Here is a 27,370-nt window from a genome sequence, read left to right on the forward strand (position 1 = left end):
GTCTACCCATTTCAAAGGAATTTCTACGTATAGAGTAAAATATAACTTTACATAAGATGTATCAAAAGTATCTAAGCAATGAACGTTAAAAAATATCTGATCAATTTTTGATAAACAAAAATATAAAATTAGCTAGGGAATCCGTATCTGTTTTACAAATTCAAAATACCTCCTGGTCTCTCATTCATAGCAACCCTCTCTTTGAAATGCGGTAATTACCTCACTTCTGATAGATTTTCTTCAAATCACTTTAATCATACAACGAGCACCCCCTTCCATCGTAAGATTAAACATCTCGTAGTATTAAGGAGAATGTTTCTTTTTTATCTCGATGTCTACCTTTACGATAAGAAGTGAAAATGGATGATAGCGATCTTCCTTAACACCGTTTTAATGGGCTCGGGAGTGCAGCCGCGATGGGGGAGTGATAAGGTACGAGGGCTTGCATACCTCTGAACTTTTTGTAAACTCGTCTCCCAAAGACTTCCAGTGTTGGATTATATATTATGGTTGCTTTACATTTCAGTCAAAAAAAGGTAAGGACATATATTTTATTTACGCATTCAGGGTTTGCATGTTGCTTGTACTTGATGTAGATATTCAACATACCATTTTTAAAAACATTTTATGTCTTGTGACTTTTTAGCTTTTTATGGATGAATTCAGTTTTTCTACTCTTTTCTTTCGGAACCTTCTTTCCTTTATAAGGGTAAAAAACTTTTGTTATTAAAATGTATCTTATTTATGTATAGTGACTGATGACTGTACATTAAGAAGTTTTAGAAACATAACAACTGAGTATAATATTTTGTTTCTTTATTTATTCTTTACAGTTTTAAAGAAATCTAATTTACATTAATCTTTTTAATTGATTTTTTTTCATCCAAATGAATAAAAAAAGAACATAACATAAACTTCGTATGACATGACAAATATGCCTTTTGCAAATACTAATAAAAAATACTCGAAGTTGGAAATTCACTCTCTTACTATAGCTAAGGGTTTCATAATCCTGGGTTTTATACTTTTTTCTCGTCATATGGCATTCCACAATGCAGCAACTGTTTGATGAAGTTTGTCTTTTGTGATGTAGGGAACCAGATGTGCATTTCATCACAAAAAAATGTAATTAACAAATGACAAGCCTATTTTGTCTGAAGTCAGAACCAAAGGTATAATATGGAAGGATATTTCCTGATTCTAACCTTCGCTTGTCGCAGTTGACCTCTTTGTATATATCAAAAGACTACGGGATTATTAATACACTCGTTAACCATTGAAACAGACTAATGAAACATATTGTTTTTCCTCCAACATTAATGTGTACAAAAAGCTCTCTTTGAAAAGGCCGAGGCAAGGCAAGTAGTTTGAGGAATAGACATGCTATGGAAACAAGATGTGTTTGTGAAACACTAATACCACAATATTGCAGCTTATAGCGCGTATTGAAGTTTCTCAAATGTCATAAAAATGATCAAAATTGTTAGTATGCAAAGGAAGGTCTTGTCACATGAAATATACCTGTCAATTATAAAAGCCCAAGTACTAACTGTTCAAAAGTTATGGCCAAAGTTAATTTTAAGTAAGTAAAAAGGTAAAAGGCTAAAAAATAATTACACCCATGGAAAGGTCTTTTCACAATGAATACACATATGAAGTATGAAAGCCTTGGCACTAACTGTTCAAAAGTTATGGCCAAAGTTAAAGTCTGAAAATATATGGTAAAATGGGCCAAACTTCGAGGTCAAATTTGGTAGTAGCCCAAGAAAGGTCGTGTCACAAGGAATACACCTATGGGGAAAGCCATGATAGGTTCGACGTACTCAAAGTTAAGGACAAGGATAAAGATTTTGCGGAAAAAAAACAAACAGATGGACGAACAGGGCAAACACTAGAGAATATACCTCCGAGTCATTATTTAAGGGTGCACAGAAATTGTAAGATTCAAAGATTTTGTTTGGCTTAATTAATAAAATGCACCATTTTTGAATCCCTATAATTTTACTGTGTATAGATATTAAAGTATACATTTTTATCATATGATTGTTTCGATTGTAAAGGAGACATAGACAGTTTTTGTTCTGACACTGAATATATTTTTAATTAAACGTTAAAGAATCTGTGGTGTCTTTTATTGGGAGTTCAATGTGATATATCAATTGACGAATGAATGCAAATGAATCTTGATAATTAATTAAATGTTGACCATCGATATATCTAAAAAGTGGACTAAAGGCCTCAGCAAGAGACGTTGCAAAAATTGGGCAAAATTAATATCCAGAGGAATTGCAATAGATTGCTGGAAGATCCGGTCGATCCTCGGGATCATGAAGCATCGTAAGCTTAAGTCAAAAATGCATATGGCCTTGATATTACTTGAAGTCCAAAATGAAATTGCTTTCCAGTTTTATATCATTAGTCTGCTGCTGTCATATGCAAATTAGGAGTTTCATTTACTGTTTTATGATCCTGGGACCTGGTCTCCGAAAACTACTAGATATAAATATAGCCGCTGAGAAACTCAATTAACCTATAGATATTCAACATACGATACACTGGTATATTGTATACATTGTATAATAATAGTTTAAGAATCAAAGTTTCTTTTGACAAAATACTAATAGGTTTCATTCATTTATGTTTCTTTGCATATCTTTGTTTTCCTTCTTCCTTTATTAAGGAGAGCATGGCGATTTGCTTTGTACATGGGAAAACTTAAGTATAATTTACGTTACTTTTTTTATTCATGTGTTTTAGAGATAGATTTACAATGACAATACCTTTCAAGTTATGGTTTCAGCATTCGAAATACTGAATTTAGCACTTAGTTTTTTTTAATTTTTCACCAATTATTCATAGAAAATGAAAAAAAGTTCTATTTTTCTTTTAAAAAGTCATTTTCATCTGCACTTGGTTCTTATGAAACAGCTTTGATTCCTTCCATCAAAGAATTCCTTTTTGCAAGACAAAAAAAATACACATCCCAGAGAAAACAAAGAAGCACACATTATTATATATACATATGAAAATTAGTATACAAATATATAAATCAGTGTAACGCGAGTATCAATTTTACAATGCAAGTTACATGAATATATATGTTATATGTTCTTGAGGTATTGAGATGCGTGTACAGGGATTTTGCAGGAAAGCGCAAGTACTTGAAGACTTGAACAAGTGCACCTAGGTCATTCATTTGCTGTTAAAAATCTTTTAAAGTAATAATGATCGTCTATTTCAATCATTTCTCCGACAGTTTTCAATCGCAGTTTTCAAATGAGTCTGTCGTTTATGAGTCTTTGTCACGTTTCATATTCTCAGTCTTCAACAAGAATGCAGGAAAGACGCAATTCACGTGATGTACACTTTACAGCAACCAAAAACTTATGAAACTGGGAGATTAAAGTGTAAGGGGGAGAGAGATTCGCAAGGTTGTCAATATATCTGCAAACTATGTGGGAACTTCTGATTTTTTTCTTCAAATAATTGCAATATCACATACTGAGTATATTAGATAGATTTTATTAAATTTACGAAATGATTATTGTTTATTTGTTTTTTTTTTTACTTTTTGTTTTTGAAACAATATCTATATTGTTATTTAAAAATGCTTATAATTAAAGTATGGCATCGAAGTTTGTCAAAACAATGCAATGCAATGATTGCATTGGTTAAATTGTAACATTAGCTATTTCTCTTGATTCATGAATAAATAATTAAAATAATTTCTATTTAGGAAAGTTGACGAGGGAAGAAATATTTAGATTATGATTGCAGAAAGAAATAATTTCAGTTTCAAAGTCCATGTCAAATTGAGGTCTAGATTATGGATCAAACGTGAAAAAAAAATTCTTATGTCTTGAATATACCAAACAGACAAATTGTTTGAAAGAGAATAACAAAGATTCCTTTACCAAATGTTTTTCCGATTCCATTGAATGATGGAAGGGGGGGGGTGTGGCAAATACCGGTAGGCTCCTTTAGTTTTTATTTATGCCATGTATATGTAAGGAATTATATTATTCTTTTTTAATTGTCTGAGATTTACCAGATCACTACTGAATATATAGTTTTTTAGACCCCTCCCCCCCAAAAAAATGTAATTTCAAATTACATCTGTGTATGATTCGAAGTTCCCGAGATTCGTAATTATAATGCACATTTCATTTTTTCCCCCTCTAATTTCTTGCAAGGCTTTGAAATGAACCTGTCAACGGTATCTGATATACAAATCATTTTCCGTTTCTTAAACTTGGTAATTGTTTTCTAAAACTACATTTTCCCCTTGTACTTGTGACTAAAAAATCAATAAAACTACGTAATGTATGTAGAATTTCTCATTACCGCTTTGACAGGAGATCACGTAAGACATAATATACGTCGAAAAACACGGGAACTACATCCCTGATGTAATCATTTAGTCCCAAAAAACTGTTATCTTCCTAATCACTTTAACACACATTTTTTGGCCATGTTGCTATTAGAAAACGTTTTTTGTAAAGAAACACAACGGCATTACTTTTGCGAAGAAGGAATAATGATATCTTTTAAAAAAAACTGATTTTATTTTAATTTGGCAAAAACCTTTTCAAATTAAAATAACCTATGAAAGATGTTAATTTCAGAAACATTTTCTCGGTCAGACATGAAATGAACATTCTCTGCCATATTTGAGGCGTTATCAAAGTTTTCAAATTTATGAAAAAAAGGTATATAGCGAGGCCAATGTTTGGAACAATTCTGCAAACGTTGATCAACCCAATGGTCAAGAGGTCAAATATATTGGTTTTTAAAGAAACGACTTGTTTTAAGGAACTTCAAACGCATTAGGGATCTTTGACAGCCATATAGCTACAACCAATCAACAGTTATTAGCTAGGGTAACAGACAAACGTACAAATAAAACGACAGACGGATAGAAAGAGCAAAAGCTATATATGCCCCCGAATTTTAGATTATGGAGGATTAAAGTAGCCCTTGAATGAAAGCAAAAGCACATAATGAACATTTAACGTGTCATTAATGACAAAAGTGCACGTTTACAAAATGGTTCATGCATACTTTACCAGACACGCATTGCGGCAATGTTTCATTTGTCTAACATCTAAGGAGATTGTATGCATAACTTAGAAACCACATGCTCTTGAAATCAAGAAAATTTAGGGGGGTTATGTGGTGGATCTTGCAGAGATACAAGTAAATGTGTCCATAGATATTCAACCTACCATTAAAGTAACAAAAGGCCCATGGGTCACATCGCTCACCTGAGCACTGTGGCTAAGGGAGGGGACTATAATTTGAACAAACTTAAAATCTGTGGTCCCCCTACCCCCCCCCCCAATGATTTGAACAAAATCAAATCTACACTACCTGAAGATGCCTCCATATAAATATGACCAATCATGGCTTTGTTATTCTTGAGAAGATTTTAAAAAAAATTTCCTTTTTATTTCAATGTAAAACTTTTTTGATCCCTCGTGGCTCCGCCCTATCCCCGGGGATCATGATTTGAACAAATTTGAATCTACACTACCTGAGGATGCTTCCATATAAATATGACCAATCATGGCTTTGCTGTTCTTGAAAGGAAGAACTTCAAAAAAATTTTCCTATATATTTCTATGTAAAACGTTGATCATCCCTTGTGGCCCCGCTCTACCCTTGGGGTCATGATTTGAACAAATTTGAATGACACTACTTGAGGATGCTTCCCATACGTTTATCTTTCCTGGTTCAGCGGTTCTGAAGAAAAAGATTTTTAAAAGATGCCACCAATTTTTCACTAATTCTCAATCATCTCCCCTTGAATTGGAGCGTGGCCCTTCATTTGAAAAAAAAACTCGTTTCCCCTTTACCCCAGGGTGCTTTGTGGCAAGTTTGGTTAAAATTGGCCCAGTGATCCTGGAGAAGAAGTCGAAAATGTAACAAGTTTACAGACGGACAGACAGACTCACTACAAACAAAATGTGATCAGAAAAGCTCACTTGAGCTTTCAGCTCAGGTGAGCTAAAAACTGTACGACTGACGTTTAAGACGATTAACTACTGTGTTAAATGCAAGTTTTCTGTGAAAAAAAGGGTTTTGCAGGAAAAAGGTTAACAATTAAGGATGGAATTAAATAGTCGGAAACCCAAGCGCATAGTTATGGTACATCCGAAAGATGATATCGCCACTGTTAAATGTGAAAGGAATTCAGAGAACCAGATTTTTTGCAGAAAACATTTTCAACCTCCAATTGGCCCTCAGGAGAAATCTAAACTCCTATCATATTCCCCAGAAGCAATTGCTACAGCTTAAATATGTAGAGGAACTTGTAGTAGAAGGTTGTGTAAATGATGGGCAAAGATAACAATATAATTATACATGTACCCGACCTTTCCCGAGCAAAGTTCGGGTATTAAAAATAATCAATTATCAGGAATGCTGCGGGCTGATAGTTTAATCGTAATATTATATGCATCACCATTGACCTACATATAACTGTATATTAGGATAAATTTATGAATGGGCTAGGGAATATATGTATCTAATTATTCAGGGTATAGAGAATTGATTATTATCATACCGTGTAAAAGCTACATGTACTTAGGAGATAATCTGTATATCGTATCGTGTTAACGCTTTCTAGTTGGTGTCAAAACACGGATTCGGTGGTTCGTTAACCCTCCGTGTGATTGACAGTGCCAATAACAATCCGTTCTAAAACTATTCTCAGACAGAAAAAAAAATTGCCATATGAGGTTAAAACCGGAACTCTAAAAATATCAGTTTCATGTTGGTTTTCCGGTGTTCTGTGAATCTTTATACGGGGCGATCACCTGAGGTTTTACTTGTATTAGGAACAACGTGTGACCGATCTTGATTTACAAATCGTCTGTGACCGTGACCCCCAGAGGTAAATACTGTGATACGAAATACCTGTTTGACAAAGTGCCTTTACCTGTTAGATACACCTGGAAATTTATTTTCCGAAGAATATTTGTTTGAAAATAACAGAGACTTACTCTAACAGGTAGGAAAACAATATATCATGTACATAAGAACTTTCTTCAATGTTGTCGATAAAGGGAACAGGGGGCTCAGGATTTAAGCGAATGGATTTTTAAATACAGTAATAACAAACAAAATGAAATGAAAGTTGAATAAATGACAGATTTATGAGATGGAATGCTGATCATTCAATTTTACTTTTTTGTTTTTCTGCTTAAAATATTAAAAATAGAATCAAAATGTAACAGACGGTATTGAACAAAAATGACTCAGAGATGAATATTCATGAGAAGATCTTGAAGAATAGTAGTATTCATGTAGAATTGACTAGATTTAAGCTATGAATTAATTCACATTTTTTGATTTTGTTGGATATTAAAACTGGTCTTATGAAACAAACCGTGCATTAAAAGTCAGACAATATATCCTTTTTCTGTCTAGTTTCTGTTTAACAAGGAAGAACAGGAAGAGTAAAATGATACCTAGAAAGACTGCAATTATTTTCTTAAAATGTATTTCTTAGCGAGATTATCCTAAATCAAACAGAACCTTTATCAGGTACACGGCTTTCTATACCTGGATACAGATCTACATGTAGAGGGCACTTGTTTCTGTAATAAAAGTTACCACAATAGTTTAATCATGGAACGACTGTCTAAGGGTATGGGGGGGGTAGGAGTAGGATTTCATCTTAGGTTCCTGTATAGTTTCTAAAAAAAAAACTTGTAACATATTTTTAAAAATCTCCAACATAAATTCCAAGAAATAATGTTTTTTTTTTCTAATATTCATTATAAAAAAAATCCAGAGGAGTGCGCTCTGTTCAACGCCTTAATAAACTATTATAAATATCTGATTTCATATCATTTTTAACTCCTCTATAAAGCAAATTTAACAAGCATGTTAAAGTTAAAATTTCAGTAAGTATAATGGAGCTCTCGGTGTCTGATATAACACAATGATTTTAGCAGTATGAAGTTCATAAAGCGTATCTTGACTTTCTATGTATTTAAAAGTCCCTTTATGATAGCATTAAGAGCACAATAGGTGCCTGTATTCTATAAATCCTTTATATTTTGTTATCATCTAAATCTGTTTTCTTTTATGAAATATAAGACCTGTATTATTCATATCTTTATCAACTTGCTTCTCCCATCCTTACGTGTCTCCTATTTCTAAATTCTCTTTCGAGTCTTTTTGCCTCTCTCACATAAAACTTCAATGAACCCCTCATAAAGTGAGAAGCAATTAACGATGGAGAAGCGTTTATCGTCAGACCATGTGACATGGTATTTATTTTTGACTGATAAGTTTCCCTCCAATCAATGAGATATCGAATCTTGCACTACGCTAGCTCCCATAATTTTCGATAGTTAAAACTATTATCAATCCTTGTTATTAAAGGGGTGTTCTCACATTTTCGTCATTAACTATAGATTTGGGGAAGAGTGGCTTTTCGAATAGTATTACGCATTTTTAATTTCTACTTGGAGTAATATCTACAAGGTAAGACATACAAACTATATTGTTGATCATCTCTTCTAAACGATAAAGTCTACATTTTTTGTTGTTTGTATCTAATTTATTAGGTCTTTGACAAGTAATAAACAAGTATTTTTCATCCTTCATTATTATGTCGGTACAAAAAAACGCGTCTCTTTTACTGCCGTATGCTATACCACAATTCGTAAGAAGCAACAGTTGTTTTGCAATTTCTGTATGAAAGAGGAAACAAGATGTGTTTGTGAAACACATGCCCCCGTATGGCAGCTCTGAGCTGAAGTTTCTCAAATGCAAGTAAAACTTCAAGGTCAAGTTAAAAAGGTTAAAATTGTTCAATGGAATCCAAAGGAAGGTCTTATCACGAGAAATACACCAGTGAAATATGAAAGCCTTAGTACTAACTCTTCAAAAGTTATGATAAGGTATTTTTTTAGAAAGTGGGTCAAAGCCTATGGTCAAAATATTTATACCGATTGAAAGGTCTTGTCATAATGAATACTCTTATGAAGTATTAAATACCCAGTATTAATTGTTGAAAAGTTATGATCAAAGTTAATGTTTTTTTAAAGTGGGCAAACTCAAAGGTCAAGGTCAAAAAGTCAAAAATGTGTACATCCATTGAAAGTTCTAGTCACATTGAATACACGTGTGAAGTATAAAAGCCCTAGCCCAATTTTTCAAAGGTTATGAACAAGGTTAAAGTTAGAAAATATTGAAAAAGTTGGTCAAACTCAAAGGTCAAGGTCAGAAGGACAAAGTTGGTGGTATCCTTAGAAAGGTCGTATCACAAGAAAACACATGTGAATTATGAAAGTCATAGCCTCACTCACTCAAAAAGTTATGAGCAACCACGTTTTTGTCGACACATACAGACAGACGGACGGACAGGGAAAAAAATCATCGATTACGGGGGCATAAAAAAACAGCATAAATAGACAAAAATACTTTACATGGTATCTAATATAAGTAATTTACAGATATGTTTGTTTTCTTTAACATTTGTACGTTATTTCCTTTTGATGTAGAGTACACGATGAAGATCTACATGTAGGTACTATGCTAAGGGACTTTAGGGTTTACCAAGAAGAAAAAAAAACACTTTCGATATACCCATTTAGAAAGAATTCTACAATTTTAAAACTTGTAGAAAATGACCGTCCAAAAACTGGATTTAGGTATGTTTGCGAAAGAACGGTACACAATGTTCGAAGGAAAATGACCTCTGCATAGCATGGGGTCGTTACCACGAGAGAATCGACACTTGCAAACGCAGAACCAATATATTTCACTCTCAATGGTCGTGCACGATTTTGCACGTGTTTCTCATCATGATATGTATGGCGTGTGTTCTTTACTGATAGCTACCGTATATACTGGTCTAGGAAAAATAATTTATTGGGTTCAGAATGCGCAGTGTGCCCCGTGACCGATAAGGGCCTGATAAGTTTCTGTAATTGCTGCCTAATAGATCTATTTTTTACGTATTTTAAGCTGTTAAGTAATGGGTTTTCTCTTTGATAGAAGCATTTTCTTTCATACAATTCTGTGATAAAGCAATATTTATAATCTACAGAGGCATGCACTTAATATAATCATATTTCACCGGAATTAAATTGTGCATGTTTTTTTTTTTCATTTGGGAGTCGAAAAAAAAATAGTTTCTTTGAAATTTCATCCCTTCTTTCCCTTTGCAAAATTAAAAGATTGATTGAATTAGGGACTAAAATGATAAAGAAAATGTGATAAGCCTATTTAAAGACTTTCATTTAAACTCGTTTTTTGGGGGGTCAACATTTGGATTTTCTTTTTTATATCTTTTGACCCCACAAAAAGGAATTCGTTATTTGTTGTAGACATAATAAATTGAAATAGCTTTCGTTTCTTGTTTGCTGTTTAACGTCCATCTCGAGAATTTTTCACTCATATGGAGACGTCACCACTTGCTGGAGGGTATAGCTGCAAATTTTGAATCATACGCAGCACCTAGGGCCATCAAGCAGTAAAGGGTCTTTTTTGTGTCAGCATTTACTCGGTGCGACGCGGGACCTCACGGTCTCATCCGAAGGATCGATCTCCACGTCCCACAGTGGGATTCGAACTCGACGTATTACTCGACGTAAGGATCAACTCCTTATTACTCTGCGACTCTAGATCTTTCGTGATACGGCCCACCACACAATGTGTACTTTGAGCCAAATTAAACTTGGTGCCATATTGAATGTATTTGCTAATCATTTACACGACTGGTTTTATAGCCCATAATATCGGCTTTTCATGTAACATTACTCAAGGTTTCAAATCATAGTTATCGCTCTACATTATTTGAATAACTGGAGTACTAATTAGCCAGTAACTTAAGAACCCAATAACTCTGCAAATATTCATTCTAAGATATTCTTGCTCTTTACACTTGATAAAACAGCTGATAAATGATTGCCATATGTTTGTTTAATAAACAGTCTGTACTAATTGCAGACATGTAGCGCAGATTGAGCATGTTGAGTGTATTTGCAAAACAGGTTTAGTGGCTGTCTTGAATAGGAACCAGGGGTTTTAGTTAAAAAGAAATAACATAAGCTTAGACTGTGTTTGCAATTAGTTCGTGTCATTTGGTGCATTTTTGCAAAGTTTATGACTCTTTTATAGCAATTTATCAATAAAAATTAAATGAATTCATTCCATTATGCGGAGATTATAAACAAGATATTGCAAATGCCAATAATTGCAAGTCTTGTTTTTTACACAATTTTACATAAAATGATAACTGTTTTCTCCGGTTTATTAATTTTTCCAGTGTCTTGGGACAGTGCAGCAATATCATGAATAACAGTTATAACCATTCCATGTATGACAGGGAGACTGTCGGGAGGTTAATATTTATTACCCGGAGAGATTCCTCTATTATCAGAGTAAACATTTTGTGGGACTGATTACGTGATTAATATTTTTTTTCCAGTTATTTATCTCAAATGTAAAAGAAAGTACAATAATTCCAGTTCTATTAAGAATAAATACTAGTAATCCAGCTATATAATTAGTCCAGATCGTACTGGTAAAATTTATTGGACGTGTTCTTTTCTTTTTTGCATTATTTTTCTTTCATAAATCCTTATTTACTTTTGAAAACCACATAGTCGGGACATGTTTGCAGAAACACCATGTATTTCAAACACTGTGCATGGATCTCCCCAGGTCATCATACCAGGAATAGAGAAACTTATCATACTCGAGTGACGTTCAAGACCCATGGGTCCTTTGAATAATTTGAGGAATGGAGTTATTTATACCATCGAAGAAACGTTCTTTAACAATCCACAAATGAAGTTAATTATGAAGAATAAATATTTTCCCTTATTGAAAACATAAAGTGTACATTCTGGATGAGTCACGTGATTGATAGAGAGTGACAGCTACGTGTTCTAATTGAATGTTTGAAGTGAAGCAGAAATCGTCCCTCTTCTTTCGACATAAACAATCATTCAGTATAGCCGAGAGGGTGTTGACAGGCAGAGGGGAAATACATGTACGTGTACACAGTAGCTAACTGTGTAGAAGTAAGCTGGAAAGCATCTCAATAAGCCTTTACCCAATAACCCAATGAAAAGCAAAACAAAACGACGAAAAGTTATGAAACACACTCTTACATACACACAAATGCGCACACAATGATATGAAGTACAAAACAAAATAGAATGCAACATTGTCAGGGGGTGGGATAAATCGAAGCACATGGACAAAATGAAAAAGAATAAAGTTTACAAACAACAAAATTCAATTATACATGTACGACTACTTAAATAAAAGGAGTTCATAGAGAATTCAATTGTATACTGCTTTCTGTACGAAGATATAGGCTTTGTTATCTTTTAGAGAAAAAAAAACAATTTATACTCTGAAAAAAAAATTAAAAATATTTTTTAAAAGACAGAAAATATCATACAATGTAATATAAGATTGAATTATTTTAGAACTTGTAAATGATTTTGTATATTTAATTTTTCTTAGGTATATATACTTATGTAAATTTTGCTCCCGTCTCAAAGAAAAAAAAAGTTTTATTTGAAACGGGAATTTCTTTTTTCCAGAACTTGAAGAGTAAATGCGACTAGAAAATACCATCTTTTTTTCCAGAAGGGGTCTCTCTAATAAAGACTGACAAATTAATTTTTAGATGCTGGTATTTATTCATTCTTTGATGTCTTTTCTATTATTATAATATTATAGTTAATCCTTCATATCTTTCTTACAAATTATAAGAAATTGACTATAAATTTATGAAGGAATTTGTCCTTAGCGTCTCAGATGTCGACCGATCATCATCCATCACGTTTTCTAGACACCTTTAATCAATAAAAGTTAATGAATGGCGACAGCTGAACACCTTAAAATGTTTTCCTTTGATTGACAGCTCAGATGATATCCTTTCTACAAACAAAAATGTTTACCATGACTTCTCAGTTGGAAGTTGAAAATTTATTGAAAGGTTTATCATAGTCACAAACTGCCTTACTTTCCATTTGAAGATTTACGTTTGAATAAATCGGAGAGGTTTCCTTGTACACAGCTTAGCGGCTGGATTTGAATGAAAATTTGCATGCAAGAATAGGTTTATAGTTGTCATTAAATGTTTACAAACTCAAAATCAACGTATGAGAAGTACGTATGAACAAACACATAACTTTTTATTCTGCTATATTTTTCTCTGAAAAGAGTGCGTCAGTTTGAAATTTTTATGCAATTGGCAAGTCATAAATGAACCTTTGTGGACTTTTTTTTTGTAAGAGTGATGTATATGGTTTAAAATTTAAAGGAAAATCTCTTTACAAGCGCTATCCAGAAGCATATAAGACTTGGCCGGAAGACTTAGTTTTTTTTAAAGGATTTCATCTTTTTTCAGATTGAGACAAATAATATGAAGATTCCGCCTGACTTTGAACCAGAGACTTTTCTGAAGAAAACATCGGAGTTTCCTCAACCCAAAAGACCAAGGACAAGAAAATCCGACCTTTATTCTGGACCCTCTCGATTCCGAAATGTTGACGACCACGTTCAAAAAGTAGGGTTTTACATTGTATCAAGTAGAAAAATACATGTACTGTACATGATCTACGTTTAATTGCACAGTGTGTATGTTTGCTCAAAGATTGAATGGCCATAGTATTAAGACTTAAAATGAAAGTTTGATTTTGAATTCAACTTTTAATTTACTTTTTGGTTCAGTATAAAAATATTTGAAAACCCGAAGGAGCTGTCAATGCGACGATAAGGTGTTAGTCGTCTATTTGTCTGTGAACAGTTTTTCAAAATGCTACTCCTCTTTTAGTTTGATATGAATTTAGCAAAATTTGGTATACATTAGGATAAGTGTTAAAGAATCATAATTTTTTTTCCACAGAAAAGTCAATCAAAACGCAAATAAAAGTAAAGGTAGCATTGTTTATAAAACTTTTTTAAGAACCACTATAGCATTGTTTATAAACATATTTCAAGAACCACTGTGCTAGAGAAAAAGTCAAATCTCTATGTCGTCATAAATCTCTTGGACTTTCGGTGAAGCTGTAGGAAGGGGGTATACATGTGTATGGTAGAGGGAAAATCATTTTAAAACCGAAATTTTCAAAGATTTAGATAAAATTTTGACCCTCATTCCTCTTGTTTAATGCGCTCCTTCGATCGACCTTCAGCAGAGCTTGGTTTTTAATGTACTATATTTTTAAGCATTGATATGAATTCTAAAGTTTTTAGCTTAGAAACTTCCTATTTGTTTCAATTGTAAAACATTACTGTAGGATGTGGCAAAATACCTTGATGTAGATGAAAAAAATGCATTATGTTTTCTCTCAAAGACACATCAAGTTTAAAGTGTAAATCGAACATTTAAATTATGCAACGAATCTGAAACTTGGTCAATTGAGCAAGTTCAAAATTGTTTAGAGGACTTTTCCATGAATCTGAGACCGACAAAAAAAGACGAAAGCTTTATCAAGATTGTGAAATTGCTTATGATGGCGACATAGCGTGACTCCGAATCAGGGTCATTTACAGATCAGAGAAATATATATATAGTCTATAACAATTATTTGTGGAGTTCTTTTATGAAAGTTTACATTGATTTGACGTAAAGTAGATTAGGCTTGTAATTTGTCTGTATTTCACAGGGTCATAGAGTTTTTGGCATTCGCTTGTTACAAAACTTTAGTACATCTTATTCTATATATATACTAAAGCTTTGAAACTGAGCAAGGATCCAAATGTTTCATATTTCAAGTGTGAAAATTTGTGGTTTTTTTTTTTTTTTTTTTTTTTTTTTTTTTTTTTTTTTTTGTGAAAGGGATTAGAACATAACAACTTCATAATGCAGTTAGGAATTTTATTAATCCACTCTTAAAGAAAAACATGCTAGAAATTAATTAAGACGCAAATGCCGTAATTATCGAATCTTAATACAAATCGCTCAAATTTTGGCCCTTATACAAAAGAGGGACACGCAATGGTAGGAGTCAAAGATTTTTAATAAATAAAATATGCATCGAGAGATGTATTACATAATTTCTTTTGAAAGAATTGAGCAACGTCTTTTAATTTGTGCGTTCAAATTATAGCACGGCAGGAAAATAATACTTTAAATTAATAAACTATATGAAAAAAAATCATGCTTTAAAATGCGCTGATTTATTGAAGATTGAAATATTCAGATAAGGAAAAATTAAGAGACTTAATGTGCGAGAGGTCACACAGTACAAATGTTCATAGAATAGATAAATATATATTATAAATTACAAAATGCCATGTTTTAATTAATCTACTCAGAAACTTTTTTAAATAAATCAATAGATGACGAGAGGAAAATATAGAATAAAGTGTTACAATATAATTAATGTACAAAGAGGACCATGAAGGCCCCTCGTCCATTATATACGTGTGCTGTTTTGTACGGAATTTATTAAAAATGATTTGTGAAGCCCAGTTCCAGAGTTTAATTCGGAAAATTAATAATTTTATATAATTATAATAGTACCTTTTGTGTAAATAACACACTTTAAAAAATGTATTTTTAGAACGTTTAGGAATATACCATGTGTATGTTTTTTTTCAGGTGGCAGCTGTCAATCACAGATCCTTCCGAGGCTTGTTGTGGCATCTCCTGTACTGTGACAAAAACATCAAGTCAGACTTGGAAAAAATCAGGTGAAAATGACACACTCCGATGCACTTTTAATTTTTTTTATCCCTTATCTTTCTTAAAGTTACATGTACTTGTCAAAAGGTTAAATATTCTTTACCGAAAATATCCTTTGGGACAATTTTAAAGGAATATCTCTATTTAAATCAGTATTGTTCTGTAAAAAGTTGTCTGGGTTATGTTGTTTTATGGTTCATTTCTGTGATTACAGAGAGCAATTTGGTGCATGCGATGATGAGATACATTAAAATCAAATATTTTATGAACATATAGGAATCACCAAAAATTTAGTAGCATGTCGTTAGTAATATTCAGGTCATGCCATGGAGTTAACGTTAAGGTTCATTAATCCTCTGAAAAGAGAGATAACTCTAATTGATATAAGTTACTATTCATACCTTTATAAAATTGTCAAGTTACAAAGGTCATTTCTGTGAAATCTTGCACGTCAAGTTATGCTGAAATTGTTTTCTTTCTACATATAAATACCTTTTTAACCATTATAAGCGTTTTAGGAATATTCTATTTGAGTCTATATAGTGGGATAGTGAACTTTAAAATTTGTCTTATTCATTCATTATACCCCCGCTTGAAAAGCGAGAGGGTATATAGTAATCGTTATGTCCGTCCGTCTGTCTGTTACATTTGGGGTACCCATCTCTTATCCGCAACTCCTCTCATACCACTGTCATTGAAATTTAATGAAATTCTCACAGAATCTGTATGACATACGTATTTCCATTGTGCACCTCATATTTTACTTTTTTGATCCGACACATATTTTGGGTTTGCCGGCCACAGCAAAACATGGACTTTGCCATTATAACCATATAGTTAGCGGGGGTATCATTTAGTGAGCTCATTGCTCACAATACCTTTAGTTTTATGCAGTGTACTTTTCTGACGCATATAGAAAATCGATTGCTCTCGATCAGAGATAAAAATGACAAAATTTTTCGTGCAATTCGAAATGTTTTGTCCTACTTCAAACAGAATAAAGCGACTTTGATTTTCACGTAATAAAATAAATTTTTTAAAAACAAAAAAAAGGGAAAATATGATGAAAATATGGGGGAGAAATATAGGGGTGATATATTAAGCACTTGAGTGAAATTTTACTTAAAACTTCCTGTTACATATTTCAGGGCCATTTACCGATGGGCAACATTAACCGGAGGTGTCAAGCAGTGCTTTGAAAATAATCCAGGTGCAAATACAACGGAAGAATACATTAACAAATTCCAGGCAGGGAAAACTACACATTCCCAAATCGTACAGTTGTTATGCACGTAAGCCAGATCAGGTTTTTCATTCATAATTACTTTGTAAACTCTTTATTATATTGTCCGAAAGCCTTATCGTTTTGCGAAAGCACGTTTGTCTGTCTGTCAGTCACAAAAAAAAAAATAGTGAATAACTTATATTACTCAAAATGGGGTTAAAATATTTAATATGTGCAGTACCAGAGACATTTCCGAATGATTAATATTGATGACATTCAAGTTTTACCTTGAATTTTGACTGAGTTTTTAAAAGAAATTCCCCAAACTATTGGAGACGACAATTCCTTTAGTTTGCTAATAATCTGGATTTGATAATCATTTTTAAACTTGGTTTCTTATGGATACGTTCAAGGTAAATAACAAAATGAGCATAAAGGAGAAAATTTGAGTGTTCTTGATAACTTGACATTATGTTGTGCGTTTAGTATATTCTGAAATTAACTTTTTACGTTTCTTTACTTATACTGTTACTGTTTTATATTAAAAGATAAAGTCAATGTAAAATCAATGACATCCTACTTGTAGCTTTGCGGGATTCCATTGTAAGATAGTTACGGGGTATGCCAAGGGAAGGTCCTTTCGCCCTGGTGATTCGTGCTGTGAGGAGAGATTTAGGCATTGCTGGAACGCTGTACATTTTGAAGGAAACTGGTTTTTCCTGGATGCTAAATGGGGAGCTCTAAATGGAAATAATGTAGGTGTTAAGTCTGATAAGGATATGCATTTCCTGCACAACTTAATTATATATTTGGCATATGAAATCTGACTATGTAGACCCTTTTATACAAATTTCATCACTTTGAATAAATGTTACAAAATAATGCAACAACTGGACAATACACTTAAAAACTGTTTATGGTTGCTTTCCAAGAAATCAAAACTATTGCTGTATTACCTGATAAATAGTATGATATTTTAGAACAGTTATAAACTGATTGTTACGGTATGTACTTATTAAGGTTGTCATAACATGTTTTTTTAATCATTTTATAACAGAATACGTCAGACTGCAGTGAGTTTTACTTTCTGACAGACCCAGAACAGCTGCAGTTTAGTCACTGGTCAGATGAACCAAGATGGCAACTGGTTGATAGGCCAATCGCCATCAATGAATTCGAAAACTACCCATTTGTCAAACCACACTTTTTTAAAGTGGGACTTAATTTTATTTCAAACGTGAAGTGTTTGATAGAAACGAAGCGAGGTCAAGTGAAATGGGATATAGGTGTGACACATCCCGCCAAATTCAGCTATCGTTTGGTCTGCTCTGACACAGGAAGTGACAAGATTGATGGTGTGTTGTTAAAAAATTTTATATTTCACGAAATACAAAACGGCAGAGCAACTTTTGTGTTGCGCACACCTGCTCCCGGAGAATACTATTTAAAAATATTTGCCAAGAGCTTACAAGAAAGAAATGGTCATTCTGGAGATACCCGGATGTTGGAGGTGCTAGAATACAAGGTCCAGATTAGCAGCCCTTGTATTGAGGATGACCCTTTACCTAACTGCTGGGATACGACATGGGGTCCCGGCCAAAGAACAGACAAGTTCTGTCTATACCCATTACAGAAACGAGGCTTGATAACCACCGATGAGAAAACAGTCGACATTGAAATCAACAAAACCAGACCAATCAACATTTTATGTCGTCTGTGTCGAAACGGATGGAAGGAATCAAAATTACGGAAATGCATTGAGATAGAAGATAATGACACAAAAGCCTATTTGACGGTGTCTTTACCTTACGCGGGAGAGTATGGATTGGAAATTTATGGATGTTTTCCAAACAGGAAGAAATCTGGATACCGCCATGTTTGTCAGTATCTCATCAACTGTTCTTGGAGAGACGAGAACTTCACACAAGAGGATTTTGAGCAATATCTTGAAACGGCTGATGCTGAAGATTTGGTTTGTTCAGTTTTATTTTGTCATTTTATATTTAGAATAAAAAAAATGAAAAGCAGAAAATGATGAAAGTTCAGTCATAAAAATTTGTTTTACGTAAAGTTGTGGTAAAAAAGTATGAAAGAATGATTTTCTCTTACTTTAAATTTGTAAACAACCCAAGCAGCACATATGCAGAGTCAATTGGTAATCTTTTTATTTTACGTAGCTAGAATGGCTTTAAATCTTAGAACTCTTTTTCATTCTTCATTTCGCTAACTGGGTACCTTATAAATAAAGTTTTTGAACTGTTTACCCATTTTTGTAAGGTAAACTTCATAAATGTATTAAATGTTCAGTATACATTAAAACTAAGTTGAAAAGCGTAAGCTAGCCATGTTTGAAGTGCATGGTGCATGTTTTTAATAACCTTTGGTCCCCATACAGGTTTTAGAACACCAGCAACCAGATGTAAACACAGCAGACTTTTCTGAAAACTTCCAATTGCCTGAGATAAAGATTGATGAAACTAATTTGCCGGAACCCTCACCGCGACCAAATGGATTCGAACCAAAAACTGCTCACTTTGGCTGGACCATAGAATTAGAGGATCACGTTAAGTCGGTAAGATTTTTCTACATTAGGATACCCTCCTCTCCTTGTGCCCCCCTTGTTGCTGCACTGCTTGACAGAGGGCGCTGCGTGGTAGAACATGCCCTGCAATCTGCTAATTAAGATACTGAGCTTTAGGTTGTTTTTAGCTTTTCCATTCAAGTTTCAAGCTTTAGACTTTGTTTCCAATGGAAAGATCGCAATTGGAAAACTGTAACCTGATTGGCTAGATTTTAGTATTCCCGAAAATGTCGTTAATGGCGAACAACGAACATTTTGATAGAGAGCGTGATGAAACTAATCGCGAATCGCGTGGCCTGCAAAAATGATGCCGGACTCTTTTATGAAAACATAAAATTATCTGTACATAAATTGTTGTTTTGAAACGTCTTTACTTCGGAAAATTGAATATTCAAACTCGATTAAATATGCTTCAACTGCAAAGTGATCATACATTCTACCGGTATCTTATTCAATCTGAATTTGAAAAACGTGCAGCGCACAGACTGAAGTTCCGCTTCGAATTACAATGCACAATTTTAGCATCAAAATAAATCATCGAATGCATTTTATCAATTGGCGGCCATTACAAGAAGAGGAAGTCACCATAAAAGGTAATATCCTTTGTGTGTTTGATTGGTTTGCTTAAGCAGAAGTGGCCAGTTGTGTTACATGTAGCTAAGAATATTTTTTTAAAATGTTGGTCGGGACAGATTGTCAACATATATAGAAAAAATATTTTTTTTAAATTAGAATAATGTTCGTAATTTTTACAAAATGATATGAAACTAAAATCATATTCATGTCCAAATCTTGTATCATAAAAGTAATGCAAACTAACGGTTTTAAAAAGAAATCGTCTGCACATCGTTGGTTTTGAGTAGAGCGCAGTCATACACTTCACACACATGCTTTGCATTTTTCCAATTTTACCAGTACACCCAAAACTTAACATTTCTACATTTTTACATATTTTAAAAAAATTTGTTTATTTCATATCATTCAATGATCTGTTTCTGCTTTTTCTTACAGGAAATGTTTGACGATGCTACTTATGTTTAGTGGAAACTGTGGAGTTTCTGATGGCTTGAAACAATCAAGTTGTAAGACAAACCTGATGCAAGAAAAAAATGACATTCGAATGAAGGATTCTCAAAGGACATTCATGATTGTTTTTAACGTACATTTCTTAATTAAATGCATACAAGAAGATTGCCAAACAAGATTACGTAACGATTAATCATTTAAATCTGTGATTTAAACATGCACATTTTTTATCAAATAAAGTAGCGGCTGACGCTCTGGTACCCATGTTTTATAATAACACATGTTATGCCCAAGCGTCGTGATTCTTTTTTTAATTTAAAGTAAAATTCTTAAAGGTTGAGAAGTAAGCCAAGCTAAATATTTATCCACAGAAACAAAAACACGTGGATATATTAGGGCCTGTGTTTGGAGAAGGCCCAGGGTGTAACAAGAAATACTGTATCGTCAATAGCTTGTTTGTTTGAGGGTGTGTGTTATCCTATAAGGTGTTCGTCATCTTGTTTCTTCCTAAAGTGCAATGTTTATGAAAAGCAAAATGTAAAACAGACCTTTTCGGTGCAGTATAAAGCACTTACTATCGAGTAAAGAAATTTTAATGTGAAGATAATCAAATTGTAACCATATGCCCAAAAGTGGATTTAAATAATTCATGCACAATATGTACTTTAGTGTACAAACTGAAACGGACCACAAAAACATCCGAGATCATTTGCATGCTACAGAGAGTACATGACTTTCGCATCCGCCCTAAAACCTTTGTAATGACCGGGTAGACTGAATAATTGGTCATGATATTTCTGTAAAAATACTGTTATGCAATTATAATAAAGAATATAGTGGAATAAATGAACATATCTTGCGATGCTATGAAAATGTACTGTATATAAAAAATTAAATTTAAATGTTTGCAAGGTTGGAATTTTGTACTTACATCGAGTAATCATTTTTCAACGATTTTTCACAGTATTTCTGTAGTATCAATTAATTTATTCTTCACATCCATACATGTGCATGTAATTAAATTTTTTATAGTCTTAGTTAGTTCGGCATAAATGGCAGAAAGTGTGGGCGATTCAGAAGTTAATTATATATCAATTCACTATAATTAGAGTAAGAAAGGTATCTTGCAGGACTGGAGAGAAAAAAAAGTGTAATTACATGTTATGAGTATTTTAAAATAAAATGTTTCTTCTAATTCATGTTACAAGTATCATGAACATGTAATTATTAATTATGCATACTAGTTTGTAATGAAATGCGATTTGATTTGAAATTTGAACAGGAGAAAATTTAATTATTAATTGTCTTAAATTGAATTTTGATTTTCGATTTGCTTTGATACTTTAATGTAAAATGATTATGATTATAGGCTCTCTTTGTCAAAGTCATCAGTCGTCGTATTGAAACCCTTCTTCATGTGTTGTACAGCTTTTTGATATGAAATAAATGCACAATAACATTTCAAAATCATTATTTGTTATGAATTTCCTCTTTCAAGCTTAAAATGTATTCACTGATTGTAAACTTCGGTAATTTGTGAAATAAGAAGAGAGAAAAAAGGAAACTTAGCATGGGGAAAAGACAAAGATGTGAAAAGGACATCTTTAAAATAATATTGCCTTTGAAAAGTTGGTTGAAGTTTTAATAAGACCATTTTTTAAAAACAAAATGGAACTTGTAAACAGTAGAAAACAAATCTGGAATGGGCGAAGATGATATTATACAAATTGCTTTGAGAATATACACTGTAGTTCTTTGGTAAAGCATTCAAATTAATAAAATGGCACTAAAGTAAATTATACGTGAGTTAAATTCATTGAATTAAAATAATTAAAATTAAGAGTTGGACAAAAAAGCTCTTTTTACGTCATGTGTTTTGTTGTTTTGAGACAGTACAACTTGCCAATGGTTATTGGCGATAGAGAAGGGATGCTTCAGCGTGCTAGCAGCGACGATATTTAGCGCTCGGGTTCCCCGATTCCCGCTATCTTGGGCTATTGTGATAAAAAATATTTTAAAAAGTTAAAATATAATTACATGAACGTGTTTCAGTTTTATTGCCTTCTGGAGGTCACAAGCTTTAGTACAAATTACCTTCAGTAATCGAGGATCGACATTTTAAAACTCTGATTCTTTCTTTAAAAAAAGATCTTCGATCAAAGCATCTATTTAACTTTATAACACGAACATACGCATTAAATTGCATTATCTTAATTAGCAAAGGGCATGTTCTCCAGAGAGTTTGTGTACTGTAGAAAAAACGATAGAACTAGAGGGCAGCAACACAAATATTTTGTAAGAAAAACTCATGATTTTTTTTAAAGGATTTCAGTTCATATAATTCAATATCACGCAATTAACAGCTTTAAGATTAACAAAAATAAATTTCGTAATAAATTCATTGAAATATCAATTGATCTTTTTTATTTCACTCAGTGTTGAAATTCTACTTTTTTACAGGTTTGTGAAAAGACTTACAGAAGATTTGATCAGCTGTTATGGGATCTTGTGTTTTCAAGGAAAATAAAAAGTGATTTGATTAAAGCAAGGTAATGCATTGAAAGCACACATTCTTCGCTTACCTGAGCGATCAGCCCAAGTGAACTTTTCTGATTACCTTTCTTGTCCGGCGTCTGTCTAAGCTGTTTGTCCGTCTCCCTGTCTGAACACTTAAGCGCCTTTTGACTTCTAGAAAACCACTGGACCAACTTTAATAAAAGTTTCTTAGAGCAATGTTGGGGATTCGTAACCCAATGAAAGGATACTAGTAACCATTTTCAACAGATTAAGACTGAAAAAGAATACAAATGATGCATTAGGTTTATTTGAAAAATCTTCTTTATTTTTCGCTAGAACAGTATTGGGCCACGATTGCCTCCACCCCACGCCACCCCTGGGGTGGGTGGGTTAGATTCCTATGATCACATCATAACGTCATTTTATATGGGATTTGTTCAAATAAGGAATACTGGGACTAAAATCAGGAACTGTAGATTTTGCATTATTCAGTCACAGAGATATATCTTCTCCAATACTAAATGACCTTATTAATTTATTTATTCATATCAATATTGAGAATCCACAACTAGTTTGGAGCTGATTTTGTATAATTCATATTCCTTCGATGTTAATTAAGATCAGACTAAAAAAATAGATTCATTTTTTGTATCTGTTTAAAAGCTGAAGATGATAACCAAGGTGAGCGTTGCATTCCCATGGGTTTCTTGGTTTTGTTTTGTCTCGCATTCTGACAAAAATAAAGTAAGTAGTTATGAAAATATGTTAAAATATTTGGATGAGCGCCTTATTATTTTTTCCTAGAATATTGTTCCAATGGTTGGCGACAATGAAACCCCAGAATCTGACCTTTGACTCGGTGGATATTGGGACTCCGGAGGAAACACTGCGTGGACTACAAACACAGCGCACAACATATGCAATGGCCTATCACACGCTCTGCAAGTATGTCGCCAATTAATTCAGTGTTAAGATTGGTATTAATATGTTCGAGATAGTGCTGATTCTTTTCAAATTCTCAATTTCTGCGAAACTTGAAAATAAAATAACACACGCTCTGTAAGTATGTCATCAATTTATTTTGAATTGCAATTGGTATTTATGCATATGTTCAAGAATAGTAATGTCTTTCAACCTTGTGAGTTCTGCGAAACTTGGAAGTAATGACAGTTTAAATGTGAGCCTAATATGTACGCATTTTTTTCGTAGATACTGTGGATTGGTGTCCAGGATAATTTTTGGAGTAGCGAAAGGTATGGACTATAAGCCGGGACACACCTTTATCGCGGGATCCAACCACCATACCTGGAATGCAGTTCTGCTGAACGGAGTGTGGGAACTGGTGGATACGAGATTTGCCAGAAGACCCATCCTGAGTAGTGTTGGAGGGGGATCTAACGTACAATACGAGTTAGACAATCATTTCTTCATGACAAACCCTCAAAAGTTCATATACACTCATTTCCCAGACGAATCAAAATGGCAGATGTTAGATCCATTGGTTACGATGGAGACGTTTTGCAACATGCCTGTGATGACACCACACTTCTTTGCATTAGGGATGGATCTTTTAAGCCATAAACAGGCATATGTAAAGAGCTCAGGAATTTCTACCATTGAGCTTCAATACCCAAAGAGAAAGAGACTGCACCTCACGTTTAGTGTTCACACTGAAAATGGCAGTGAAGATTTTGAAGGGATCAAATTAAACAGATATGCCATGCTAGAAGCAAATGACGGCAAAGTGACGTTCACTTTACGTCTACCCATGAAAGGAAAGTATGCATTCTTTGTCTATGCCAAGGAGGATAATCCAAACAAAACTGACAGTATGTTTGCTCAAGTCTGTGAATACCAAATTGAACAGGACGATGTATTATCACCAGTACCAAGTCCCTATCCCCCTTGTGCTTACCAAAGCTGGGGTCCTGGCATTGCCTTTTATCAATTCAATATGTCCACTGAAACCAGATGTGCAATCATTAAAACTACAAATGGTGTAGCAAAGTTCGAAATTCTTTCACCAAAGCCAATGCAGTTCCGAACACGTCTTGTACAGCATCAAGAGGCCTCGGAATTTGAGGGCTACGTCACATATAAAATCCAAGGCTTGACAACGATGTTTTCTATTACTGCTCCTAGTAAGGGTGAATTTGGACTAGAAATATATGCCAAAGACCCCGACACGGAGAGCAAGAAAATGAGACACGTTGCTCAATATTTGATCGTTTGTGATGAGGAAATAGAAACCGTTCAACTTCCGAAGCTTCCATCGGGATTCCTCGGTCTGCAGCCGATGTTGGTTAAATATGGCGTCAGCACGATTACTCATTCGGATCCTGTTATTCACACAGATACGAACTTTCTAAAAATACGCTTCGGAACTTCTCAGAACATGAGATTCACAACAAGTCTCTTTGAAACAGAGACCAAAGCTGAATACTCCGAGTATGTCTTCATTCAGTCTGAAACAAATGTTATTACACTTTTGGTATGTCTTCCAAAAACGGGCTTCTTTACTTTATGTGTTCATGGAAACCTTTTAAGTGATAATAGCCAACAGATTCCAGGACTCTTCAATTATTTGATTCACTGTAAAGACGTGAAAGTCACAGCCTCTCCCTACCCCAAACAGTACGGATATTGGAAGGAGGGTTGCTCCATGATAGAACCACTTGTTATCAAACCAGCTGATCAAGCAAGGGTGGTTCCTTTTAAAGTTCGAATCCCTAGAGCGACAACAGTGGCGGTGGTCGTTAATAACGACTGGACACCTCTGCATCATAACGAGAACAGCGATTGGGAGGGGGATATTCACATCGAGCCTTCTGTGCAGGGGGGAACAAAAGCCGTTCTCGTGGCTAGTTTTGGAGACGATCAGTCCAAGTATGCCACGCTTTTGGAGTACAATATAGACCTTGTAGCTCAACTTTTATGTTAAAAAGAAGAAGACTAATTAACTTGTTGGGGACATAAACATATGTACATTTTTGCATTTTCACACTTGGTGTTTACTCCATTAGTGACACTTCAGGGATCAGCTCTGTGGCTACTGAGTTACTCGCTTTCACAGTGGATCTGATTGGAACAAATTAAAAGTCCGTAATTAAAATTTAAAGATGAAGTTTATTCGTAGAAAGCAGGACGGGATTGTTATAGATAGTTTTGAATTTCTTAAATTGCAAAACTTTAATGTAATGTATTTATTTGATATCATCCTGTTTACTTTTTTTTTATACATGTAAAGTAATAATCGGAATTGTTTTTGCGATTATCCTATTGAACGACAGTTACAGGAAAACTGTCGTAAAGAGATGGGTTTATGTTTGTTCATTATATTTTTTCACAAAACGACTTTGTTAGCTCTAGATACAGAGAAAAAAATAAAGTGCTATAACTGGATTTTTTTTAAAGTATTAGCTTCGTTTAATGCAAGATTTGTTGTGAGTGAGCTCACTTGACCTGATGCTTTTGAGAAATTATGGCAGTAAAACAACTCCTTAGGATCTCCGTAATGGTGCAAGTGATTCACTCCCGCACATATTTCAGCTTACTAAATATACCATCACTAAATGGATATTTAAAAGACATAAATCAGTCCAAAAATACACAGAACAATCCATATTTCGGTTATTTTTCGGGTATGTCAACATCGCACCTTGAACTTATCCGGCAAGTATAGGGAATGGATCTCTATAGGTATTACCTTATTTGAGGCCTAAATATTCCTGATTACAAAAAATGTCATATGGAATAGTTTTATTTATCAATGTTTATTGATGTCATACAGCACAATCATTTAGTTACCTTGATATATGATTTAATTCTTATTAATTAAAATCAAGTCCAAGTCTCAGAGTATCACGCGAGAACTGTCCTAGTTTCTGAGGAGAGCGACTGGTAAACAAGCAGATATATTTTATCAGATTTTTGCGCATTATTTTGTCCACAGTCGTCCGTATTTTAAAAAAATATATATTTGCACATTACCATTACGAAGATGTCCTCTCCAGAAAATATCACTCAGATAAAAAATCGGAGATGGCTATATGATTGCAGCTAGAACAAAAGTCAGTACATGTATCTACACCTATGCAAAGGGCTAAGGCGAACATGTAACAAAGGAAAAAGTCTATCTGATTTTTGATAGAGCAAGAAATTAAGACAACGCAGAAGTAAGCTTTTTAGTTTTTTTCTAAGCTGAAAGCTCAAGTGAACTTTTCTGAACACCTGTTGTCCATCGTCCGTCCGTCCGTCTGTAAACTCTTCACATTTTCAACGTCTTCTCAAGAACCAGTTTTAACCAGACTTAGTACAAAGCACCCTTGGATAAAGGGAAGTTTCATTT

General features: G+C 33.7%; 1 protein-coding gene and 1 long non-coding RNA gene across 4 annotated transcripts; both read left to right on the forward strand.

The window, feature by feature from the left end:
• Positions 1 to 378: 378 nt before the first annotated feature.
• On the forward strand, positions 379 to 26,424 carry LOC134246355 (uncharacterized). 3 transcript variants are annotated; one of them, XM_062728706.1, is made up of 10 exons: positions 379 to 432; positions 13,391 to 13,549; positions 15,590 to 15,681; positions 16,822 to 16,965; positions 17,485 to 17,653; positions 17,956 to 18,870; positions 19,294 to 19,470; positions 22,966 to 23,054; positions 23,827 to 23,967; positions 24,232 to 26,424. In XM_062728706.1, the coding sequence occupies exons 1-10, from the start codon at positions 394 to 396 to the stop codon at positions 25,961 to 25,963; spliced, it is 3,657 nt and encodes a 1,218-aa protein (XP_062584690.1). In that variant the 5' UTR covers positions 379 to 393; the 3' UTR covers positions 25,964 to 26,424. The 3 variants fall into 3 exon arrangements, with proteins under 3 accessions (XP_062584690.1, XP_062584691.1, XP_062584692.1); XM_062728707.1 differs by having other exon boundaries at positions 420 to 536; XM_062728708.1 differs by lacking the exon at positions 379 to 432 and adding an exon at positions 6,877 to 7,012.
• LOC134246356 (uncharacterized) lies at positions 19,999 to 21,964 on the forward strand. The gene is made up of 2 exons (XR_009987621.1): positions 19,999 to 20,072; positions 20,491 to 21,964. It is a non-coding gene; the product is annotated as an uncharacterized LOC134246356 (long non-coding RNA).
• Positions 26,425 to 27,370: the final 946 nt, after the last annotated feature.

Source organism: Saccostrea cucullata, unplaced genomic scaffold (assembly GCF_032062105.1).
Source record: "Saccostrea cucullata isolate Sc308-1 unplaced genomic scaffold, CSIRO_AGI_Scuc_v1 ctg22, whole genome shotgun sequence".
Classification (NCBI taxonomy): Eukaryota; Metazoa; Mollusca; class Bivalvia; order Ostreida; family Ostreidae; genus Saccostrea; species Saccostrea cuccullata.

What these genes read in the sequence shown, in the direction of transcription:
- LOC134246355 (XM_062728706.1), top strand. Translation starts at nt 394, where the DNA reads ATGGGCTCGGGAGTGCAGCCGCGATGGGGGAGTGATAAG. An exon ending in GAGCTCTAAATGGAAATAAT is followed by an intron (nt 17,654 to 17,955) that starts GTAGGTGTTAAG and finishes ATTTTATAACAG; the next exon opens with AATACGTCAGACTGCAGTGA. An exon ending in TAGAGGATCACGTTAAGTCG is followed by an intron (nt 19,471 to 22,965) that starts GTAAGATTTTTC and finishes ACTTTTTTACAG; the next exon opens with GTTTGTGAAAAGACTTACAG.